The sequence below is a fragment of the Oryzias melastigma genome, linkage group LG13, assembly GCF_002922805.2.
Source record: "Oryzias melastigma strain HK-1 linkage group LG13, ASM292280v2, whole genome shotgun sequence".
Taxonomy (NCBI): Eukaryota; Metazoa; Chordata; class Actinopteri; order Beloniformes; family Adrianichthyidae; genus Oryzias; species Oryzias melastigma.
Window position 1 is genome coordinate 16876092 of NC_050524.1, and position 10497 is coordinate 16886588.

Genomic DNA, 10497 nt, shown 5'->3' on the forward strand with positions numbered 1-10497 from the left:
ACAAGGGGGAGACAGGCGCACGGGAGCCTCCAGAAAGATTCAGATACTCAAAAATAACAGATCTGTTTTGCTAAAAAAAAAACTTTTCCCCCCACCTTTTTATTGTTTTTGCTTTAAAAAAATGAAGTGCAAAACAGACTCCCTGCAGCCAAAAAATGATAAGCTCCCACAAATGTCATGTTGTTTTTCTTTGAGCAGATTGAACTTTATAGTTATTGCTTTAAACAGGTGATTGCACGTTATTATTTTTTTTACCCAATTTGATGAAGCAGTTGAATGAAGCATTTTGTTTACCGCTTTTGTTCTGCACAAGTGTGTCTTTTTTTTATTGTTTTTTTTTCATTTGTTTTGAAAAAGCCATCTGTTTTAATAGTCCTATCTAGACAAACTGTTAGAATACCTGCTCTGTAAAGTTGAGTATTTTTCTAAAGTCAAAACATTTTAAAGATTTATCTTGGTCTGTATTGTTTTAGTTCAACAATTTTAAATTTGGCTTTAGTTACTGTTATTTCATAGTGAGTTGGGATTTGAAACTCCTTTGCTTCAATAGGAAAGTGTGGTAGAAAAAGTTCAAATAAAGGTAGCAATGATGTCTTCAGCATGTCAAAATATGGTAGTTTCCCTCATTAGGAGACTATGAAAATCTGAAAAACTTATTTATTGCTTCTGTCTTTCTAGAACACAAACTCCTATTAAGATTTTACTTTTGTTCTTTCAAAAATTTCCATTTAAAGTCAAATTTATGTCTATAAATAGAAAGCATTATTCATGCTACCCATGCATTAATCTAAGGAACTTCTTACATTTCTTCTTACAGAATGAAAGGAACCATCAAATTCCAAATTCATGTAATTAGCTTGGTTCCACCAATTTCATCACAGTAATGTGCTCTTACTACTGACCAAAACAATTTATAGAAACCCTCAAAATCCATCTAATTTTTGTGAGTTATTATTGTGCTGTCATTTACATAGCCCTCATGAAACCAGGGTTTGGTTATTATGGGGCACTTTGAGCTGAATCCAGTGTGGGTCCTTAGATAAGACCCTTCACACTACTGCCTACCTATGTAGCCACAAGGGGGCCCAAGTTTCCCTATTCCAGTACCATGGACTGTAGAATCACTGGACAGTTTGACCCCTCCCCCCTCATGTTATAAACAGGAAATACCTGCAGGCTCCAAGAATTAAAAATCCCATAAACTTCTATTGAGAAAGACTGTTATTACCCAGTCATTCTATTAGTCAGAGTACTCATTCCTGCTCTGATACATTTTTTAAAGGACTTATGCCGTGGAAAATCTACTTTTTGAGCTTTTAATGTGATATAATATTCATTCCTCACTATAAACAACCCCAAAGCACTATACATATATTATATTGTATATATTATATATTGTGTGTATACTATACACACAATATAGGTTTATGGCCAGTACCCAGACAAACTACAGGGTGTTGTCAGGACGGACAACTCTCTGCCAAACCAAATGTATGGATCAGTGAAAGGTGATTTGTGTGATGACCCCTAAGGGGGTAAGCCAAAATGTGAACATTAACAGAAGCTTCATGAAAATTTAATTTTCAAGCTTGATGATTGGTTGTTTTGAGGAAGTGTAGCTTAATTTATACTATTGCAAAATTGAAGCCAGTTTCCCATTTCTAGATAAACTATTGCTAAACAATAGTTTTTTTCATGTTAACCTGCTTTTTTATGTATTTATTTTTCTCACTTTTGGTTAATATTGTACCATATGTTCATTGTTAAACTCCAAATGCATTTCCTGGATAATGCATACTGACTGTGGAGTTAGTTAACCACGTGAGGCCAGCTGCTACCATTATGATAAAGGTCGAGGATTCTCTGCGTCTGCAGGGACGAGCTAGAGACTCATCTGTTGGTGCGGCGGGTATTACTCCATATCAAGGACTGATTTGTTGTGGGTCACCTCTGCAATGGATGGTGGAAAACTATTAAGTCTGATACAGCAATTTACAAAGTTCCACTGAAAGAAACCCTTATTATTACCTTGAGCTAAAAAGCAAATTCGAAATGTAGGGTCCATTCTGTCTGGAAACATTTGGTTTGCGTAAAGTGAACCAAAGTTTGCTTCCAGTCTTAATACTTTCAAGCAGACCCTGGTCCAGGAACAAAAACCTCTCTCTGACCCATCTTTCAAGATGGTCTCGAATTGTTTCCAATCAGAATGAACTCCGGTTTGCTCTGTTTCTTCAGTCTGAATAGGCTTCATGCTCAGAGCAGAACAACTGGACCAAAATGACCGCCGTGGCCCGGCATTACATGACAGCAACCGATGAGCTGTGGACAAACTTGAAGCAACAATGGGACATTGAAATATGGCCAGATGAATACAGGCTCATTAAAACAACTTTAACGTGATACACATTGTTTCTCACACCGTTTTGCTGACAATGTCATGAACACTTATCAGCGTACCCTCTTTGCCATTTCCTCAGTAGCCGCCTTGCAGTAGGCCTCTACTGTACCAAAGTAGAAATAAAGTCTTGTACCTGATGTTGACAGATGCTCACAATTGAAAAAAAAAAAAAGTTCTGTGCGTTGTTTTATGGGGTCTAGATGACCCCTCTTTTAATGTAAACATGCCTAGTTTAACACAAGGGTAATCCTTCTCTCGTGTCTTTGCCCCCACCCTTGTAATTTCTGTCCAATAACTGAAGAGATATTTAGTCATGTGGTTTTGTTTACAGGCTTTAAACAGAAATCTCCAGTTGATGGTAATCTGAATACAGACCAAACACAAGGTTCAGGACTTGATCCATAACCTCGGTCTGTAACAACAGACTTTTCCTGTCTGAAAACACCCTTAAATTTGCTCAAGGTACTTTTTTCAGCTGTGCCCTCTCCATTTCTTAAACTCTAACACAATTCTGTCCTCATATGCTTCTGTCTGTTCTCTCCAAAACTGTTGTTATACCCTCTGACGGAATAGACCTTAATATATCATTTTAGTTCGAGTCATACATTTTCTTAGACATTGTTGCTTTAATGATAAAATCTCTTACTTTATTTTCATTAGTGTGTGAGCTTGAATGCTTTAAACAGCAGACAATAGGATGCCCTGACACTCAACAACACTTTCCATGTCGCACTTACTTCATCTTAACTTCATTTATTGTAGATCTTTTACTTGTTTCTTTCTTTTTTTTAAACATACATTTCAATAAAAGTCAAATAAAGGAGCAGTGTAGCATGCATCACATTGTCATTGCAGGCATATTATCACAGTCGATGTAAGAAAAACTATGTACAGTACAGTAAAGTATATAAATAATAATAATGATGATGGTATAGATTTATTATTTTTATAAAATTGTAAAATGTACATATTGGCGTTGCTGCACTGTACAGCAAATGAATCTTCCCTTTGACACACATTCCTGTCAGTGATATAGATTTCAATATAAGAGCTGACTCGTCCTTTATAACACTGTATGAAACACTGATGTCTGTAAGATTTGCAGAAAGTCTCCATCATCAAAACATGAAATGCACACACTTTTAAATATCCGTTTGCATGTGTGTGATATACACAGATGGCTCCTTACGTAACAAGCACAATGATTTTAAAGAACAAGGTTACTTTTTTTTCTTTCCACAAGCAGGTCATTGTTACAGACTTTTCTTGTTTTACATTCAGTGATATGGAGAGAAGTACTCCACAGCAAATCACATAAAGAGCAGATGTGCCTTTTCTAGAAGAAATCATCAGTTTTTTTTTTGTTTTTTTCAATCACTGTAATCCGTAACTTTGAAAAGCAGATTGCGGTTTCCCATGCGAAGTGGATTCCTTCCCAGAATGAGGTATTTGCCAAAAAGAGGTGGCCTAACCCTTTATTTATCATTTTTCCTCACTCTTACCAGACAGGGATGTGGAGTTTTAGCAGTGCAAGATCTTAATGAATGCCTTTCTGAATTCAACATTAAAGGTGGTGTATATGATGGGATTTACAGCGCTGTTTACATAGCCCAGCCAAGTGAACGCATTGTACATCTCAGCGGGAACCTTGCATTTGGTGCAGTGGGTGTTCAAGATATGCGTGATGAAAAACGGCAACCAACATATGATGAATACACCTGAAAAGATAAAAGGACAAGAAAGTTTTACACTACAAAGACAGAACAGGAGTTGCAGAAAAGTGGGCCTCTGACTATGAAATCAACTTTCTAGAATTTTTGTCTTTTTCTCGCATCACCATCGGGATAGCTTTAGGGCTCAGATTTGAGCTCTTTGAATTTATTTTAGGATGAAAGGCAAATAGAGGAAAAACCTTTACATGAATAATTCAATAAGAAATGTTTATTCTTGATGGCTTTCAGATTAATTTCCGTCATTTTTGATTATCTGATTGTGATTAATTTTTGCCCAGATAAGACAGCAACATCATTGGCTTTCAATTATTTAATGCACAGATTTATAAATCAGCATTTAATTTAACATAAAGTCAAAAGGTAACATAAAAAAAGGATCTTACCAAGGACAATGGCTAACATCTGAGTAGCTTTTTTCTCCTTCTGCTGAGAGATTTTCCTCTTGCTCAAGGTTTTGACAGACGTCTGAGTCTTGCCATTAGGTAAGGCTTGAGTCTGGAAGGCTTTGGCTACAATGGGTGCTGGGTCAGTCAGGACATCCGTGGTATCTTCATTCTTTTCTGCTTTCTGACCCTCCTCTGGGGGTGTGGGAGGTGTGGAAGTGGGACTGGCGTTGGCCTTGCTAGGCATCAGTTGCTGGTGGCTGGTTGCCGGAGTGTCTCCAAGAACACTCTGCGTCAGCTGCTTCTGCTTCTGGCTGCTGCCACTGTTGTTCAGCTCATCCAGCTCCAGATCTTCCCCATCGTTGGCCACGTCTTTGATGAAAATCTGAACAAGGTCAATCACAGGAGGGAAGCAGAAGCCGGTCATTTCTCATTTTGATTTGAGGTGGAAATTTGGAGGAAATAAACTCACAAAATGATGCATTATCATTTTAATATGATAAGTATTAAAAAAAATAAAAACTCATACAACATTTAAACAATTAATTGCTTTGAAGAATCACTTAAATGAAAATTGTGTTTTTGGTGATGTTCTTGTAGTGTTTTTCTCATAATGGAGAACATTAGAAACTAATTTATGATTAAAGGTGCATTTCTGAGTATTTCTTTGATCAAATTGTGATGGATCAGGAGCAGATAAAAAAAGATTGGATTTGTGACGCAGTAACTGCATCACAAACAGCAAAAGACTTCCTGCTCCACTTCAATTCTGATCCATTCACTTGTGGACACATAAATACATTAACATCTTCATTTTCCTCCTCTGAACAGACATCTGGCACAAAACTGTATGGCTGATAACTCCAATGTTTCTCACAGTTTTTTGTTTGTTTTTGCTACATTAATGTTAGCTTGGGGTTGTGAGAGGCTGTGAGATATCGGGAGGGAGCATAAACAGAGGGATGCTGGGATATCAATGTAGGATTCCTTCTGCACCAACAGTCCTACAATCCACAGATGAATTTTATACGAGCTCCTGCAGAAATGGTCTTTTCAAAAACATTAATTTTGGTTAAAAACTGCATAATTATAAATAAAAGACCACTGGGAACAATTTTACAAAAGACAAAAATATAGTTGGGGTGGGACTTTAAGAATTTTTAAAAATCTTTAGAAGAAAAGAAAAAAACTGCTTAAAACAAACTAATACACAAGAAGGACACGCACCACTTTCTTCTTGTTGACAGGAAAGCTCCCATTAGATTTCACAATCATGGTGCACAGCCTGACATCCTCTGGATGAGTGCACTTATCCTGAAATGGAAACAGCTGTGTCAGGCAAGAAGAGAGTGCAATGTCAGAGCACCTGACAGAAGATGTGTAAGCGCAGGAGCACAGGTCCCACTGTCCGTGAGGTCAGACGGGATGACACGAGGAACTGTCAGTGTGTTTGGTGTGAGGTGACACTTAAACAAGAGTGATTTATAGAGAATGATCAAGGAGATAACTTGGCCTCTCCATCAAAGCCCATTGAGTCTGACTATGACAGGAAAATCATTAGCCAGAAAGCCAAAGTTTACAAGAGGTTCATCGCATTAATAAAGCAGGCCGACTTGTTGGCATGAAACGTGCCAGGTAATGGCCGTCAAGATTAAACAGTTGGGCAGTGTTTCATTAACCACAGAGAGGGAAAAGAACTTGTCAAAAGGCCAAGTTTCACCAAGAATTACCCTTTCGACACAAAGTATTGAGTACCTGAATTGAGTCCAGTGTTTACAAAGAAAATCGATTTTCTTTTGGGAACGTGTTCCCTTTATTGACATGCTACAGCCTAATACAATTTCTGATGGGCACCAACAGATCCTCTAAAGCTGACAAATATGCATTTATCTGGAAACGTATTGATTGGCGAAGCAACGATTTTCATGTTTTGATGCATGATTGCCTCAACGGCTCACCTTCAGTGAAGTGGCCCCGTCAGTGTCGACAGCCTGGCAGATGCGCTGCTTTGGCTTTGTGTTTACACGTTTCCTGCGCTTCCTCAGGACCACATAAATTTGCACATAAACCAGCAGAGTTATGATGAAGGGTACATAGAAGGACACGATAGAGGAGTACACCACAAAGGCCGGATTGGCAATCACACAGAGGGACTCATCACGGGTGGCTGTGGAGATAAGAACATGAGATGAATAAAAAGTTCTGATTACATATTAGGCTTCGGCCAAAAGAAGAAGCTTAGTTTGGCGTGAACTAGAGTTTGTTCTCTGATTTTGATCATTTGAAATATTCATGGCGTTTTTTTTGTTTGTTTTGCACACCTCCACCCTGTTGTTACACCATATGAAAGCTGTCTCAGGGCACTCATCCTTATCTCCTTAATCCAGGGTGTTGCACTACAGTTTGTATTAGTTCCACGAAGCAACGATTATATCATTTTAATTATACATTCTCTGTGATAAAGTGCTAAAACGCTCTTTTACTGGGTATGGAATTCAGCTGTTCATGGTTTATAAATGTGCATTATTAATATTCCATTCACTTTCAACATTGGAGACAAATGTTTGAACACTCAACAATCAGTGATTTTTCTTTTTACCGATCTTTTCTGTAAAAGACGCATATTCTAGTAAAATTAAGTGTTGCCATAAACAAACACATTAAAACCCTTTTTTGACAAATTCATATATTTTTTCTCAAATGAGACACTTAACTCAAATCAAGAATTCTCTTCTGATGTTTTTGTTTGAATTCTGAATCTTTTGAGAACATGTGCAAAATTTCACAGTTTAAAAAATGTTTCAAAAGTTGAGTTTTTTAAGCCTTCAAAGCAAAATTTGTATTTTTGCAAAACAAAAAAAAATGCAATAAATATTTGATTTCATGCCTCACCCCACATAGCACTTTAATCACTTATTATTACAAATTTGTTCATAGAGGCAAAAGGATTTTAAATAAATTGCATTTTACTAAAAATAAATAGCTTATTCAATTTTATACTTTACATTTAACATTGAAACAATTCTGATACTAAACTCAAGAGGGGACTACAGATAAAATTAAACACCCTGCCTAAAATATAAATGTGCAAATTGATGAAAAATTAAGCTAAGTTAAACTGCATTTTACCAACACAGAAATGCTGTTTATTTCTGGATCTTTCCTCATGCCGGTCTTAGTTTTCCTTTGCTTCCCCTAGTGGCCCAATTGTGCATTTCGGTTACTTCTTTAAAGAACTATAACTCGCCACAGGAATGGGCTAAAAATTTGCTTTTTTTTTCTTCAAAATCCATAATTTTTTTTCTCTTCACACCTGGGCCGGATTAAACCTTCTGGCTGGCCATATCTGGCCCGTATGTTTGGAACCCCTGATTTAAAGTTAAAACATTGCCTCTCCTTTAATTTTTTTTTTTTTTTTTCTTGTATAGTCCATAGGTAAGTGTTCAATCACTTAATGAATCAGACAATAAAAAAAGACAAAAAACCAAAATGATTAGAAACAAGGGCATGAGTGAAAACTTTAATCTACCAAAGAAAAAACATTTTAGGATTAACATCCCTTTGAAGATTTAATACATTTGTTGCATTAAGAAACAAAAAATAGCTCAAGATATTTCACTAACACTAGAGTGAAGGCATAACTTAAAGTTTAAAATTAAGTTTAATTAATTCTTATGGTGCCTTATATTTTATTTAATCCAATTTAAAACCACATTCTTTCATTTTGGTGACATAATTTGGGATATCATTCCTGGAATTGCATAATAATCTACAATTTAGAAAACTTTTTTCATAGTAAAGTTTTTGCCACTCATTTATTTATTCACTATGCACTGCATCTACAAAGATGTTATTTATTGTATGACTAAACATATTTCTGTTGAAAAATCAATTCAAAGAGTGTTGCTGTCGTGATCTATGTATCACTTTTATTGTAGAAAGCTGCCTACACAGCTCGTGTTGCTGTCTGTGTGCGTCTGGGCACCGTCTGCTTCAATGTTACTTCAATGCTTTACAAAGAAATAAGCACGTTGAAAACAAAGCGACACGAGCTACAGGTGCTCTTTATATACACACAGACAGCTTGCAAGAAAGCCCTTGCAGTCGAAGTAATCTTCCACTGATGCGCCTGTTTTGCGGCGTACCCAAAATAAAAGCTCCAGTCTGACTTGAAGGGGTACAAGCAGTGATAGAAGAAAGCTGTCTCCTTTTTTTTTATCATTCATGTCTCGCAAAAATATAGTCACAAAGATAGACCAGTGAATATATTCCCTTTTTTATGACACTCAACATCATCTTTCCTCGCCACATTTAGGCTTAATAAGCTGGAAAATTGTTCTTTAGCGTCCGATTTATTGCACAATCCCTAAAATTTTCAATGACTTATCCAACTGTGTAGTTTATATCATGAAAAACTGAGACGGTGGACTAAATTAAAGTGCTGGAAACAACAGAGGTTTGATCTTGAAATAGTGACGCTACACAGACTATTTTAGTAAGTATGTCACTACTTATATTTTCTTAAATTTCCAGCTTTTTAATCCAAAATTTTGATATTTTCATAAAACATCTTCAGAAGTAGACACTTTATTTTTTACAGTTACAATATTCAGATAGAAGCTTTGAAGAAGTGAGAATTGCAAAAGTGTGAAAAGTGTGAACATTTAACACATTCTTACCTGTGTTATTAAGGCCAAACAACAAGGGGCATGATATGGCAAAAGACATTACCCACACCACAGAGATCATGACTGTGACTCTTCTTCTGGAGCTATAGCGTGTGTTGTACAGCATTGGCATTGCAACTGCTGTGTATCTGGAAAAGGTAAAAAAACAAAAACAGTTACCTTGGGTTGCACAATGTGGCATTCCCCTGGAAAACCATGGGAGCTATATTTACTGGAGTTTACTCCTCCAGAATCAAGGTTTCAAAGTGAGGGATTAGGTAAAAACAAAGTAAGTTAAGAGTTTTAGGTCTATCCATTTGTCAACCCACCTGTCAATCAAAATAAATAAATCATGGCCCTAATTTTCCACTCATTTGGCCTTTTTTTTTAAAATCAAAATTGCTGATTTAAAAATCCTAAAACTTCACCCTTCCCAAACAACTGTTGCGTTTGTTTATTTTTGGAGTTTATTTGCGGTACAATGATGGATTAGTTAATTAAGGGTTGAATGGGAAAATGCTTCTATATAAAACCTGCATCCATTCTAGGAACCTTTGGATTGGGTTTAAGCTTGAAAACAAATCAACATGTTAATTTTGGTTCACATTTGTATCCTCCTAAAAATGAAAAGTAAATTAAAATGTCAGTTTTGCTTAAACCACTTGCAACAATAGTTTATTCTGGATTGAGCAAAAAAAAAAATACATTTCTGCTAAGTTGCATTAACTTTTTGATTTACTTAATGTTGTAGTTTGCTGCTGACTGTTTTTAAATAAAAAGGTAACATTTGATATAATATGTACCATAAGCTGACCCAAAATGATGACAGTTGAAAGACTCTGCTTAGAGACATTTCATTGTTTGGTCAATAAAATCAGTTGTAAATATTAATCTATGCTTTAATCTGTGGGTATATAAATAGTAATTTATTTATTTTAATACACAAATTAACCAGAATAAATTGTCAGAATAACAATTCTTGCTCTTCTTCCCTTTTTAAACATTTTATTGCTATTTTTTTTTCATGATATGTTTTGTTCTGTAGTGCAAGTTATTCAAGTTAGAAACTGACCAATCAGATGCCTCAAAAGTATGTGGTCTCACATCGAAAGTTTGAAATGTTTGACAAATTCTCCAAAATAGATTTGAAGTGGTAGAGGTGCGGACCTCCAACAAGCTCACTCCTCATTGGCGAGAGTAGCTGCCACAGAAGCGTTAACTCAGACCAATCATTGCTTATTGACTTTGCCTGGTTCCAAAATGGCAGAACTCGTATTGCGGAAAAATGGTGTCTGAATTGAATTAGTTTTGTAAAA

At 36.1% G+C, this 10497-nt stretch overlaps 1 protein-coding gene across 3 annotated transcripts in view; it reads right to left on the minus strand.

Moving 5' to 3' along the window:
* Positions 1–3751: 3751 nt before the first annotated feature.
* drd2a (dopamine receptor D2a) overlaps positions 3752–10497 on the minus strand; it is a 62673-nt gene continuing 55927 nt past the window's right edge. For all 3 annotated transcript variants that reach the window (XM_024277979.2, XM_024277980.2, XM_036214898.1), the window contains exons 4-8: positions 9194–9330; positions 6473–6681; positions 5742–5828; positions 4515–4899; positions 3752–4116 (exon numbers count right to left, since the gene is read on the minus strand). In XM_024277979.2, the coding sequence (XP_024133747.1) occupies positions 3920–4116; positions 4515–4899; positions 5742–5828; positions 6473–6681; positions 9194–9330 (1015 nt within the window). In that variant the 3' untranslated portion in view covers positions 3752–3919. The remainder of the gene's footprint in view (positions 4117–4514; positions 4900–5741; positions 5829–6472; positions 6682–9193; positions 9331–10497) is intronic.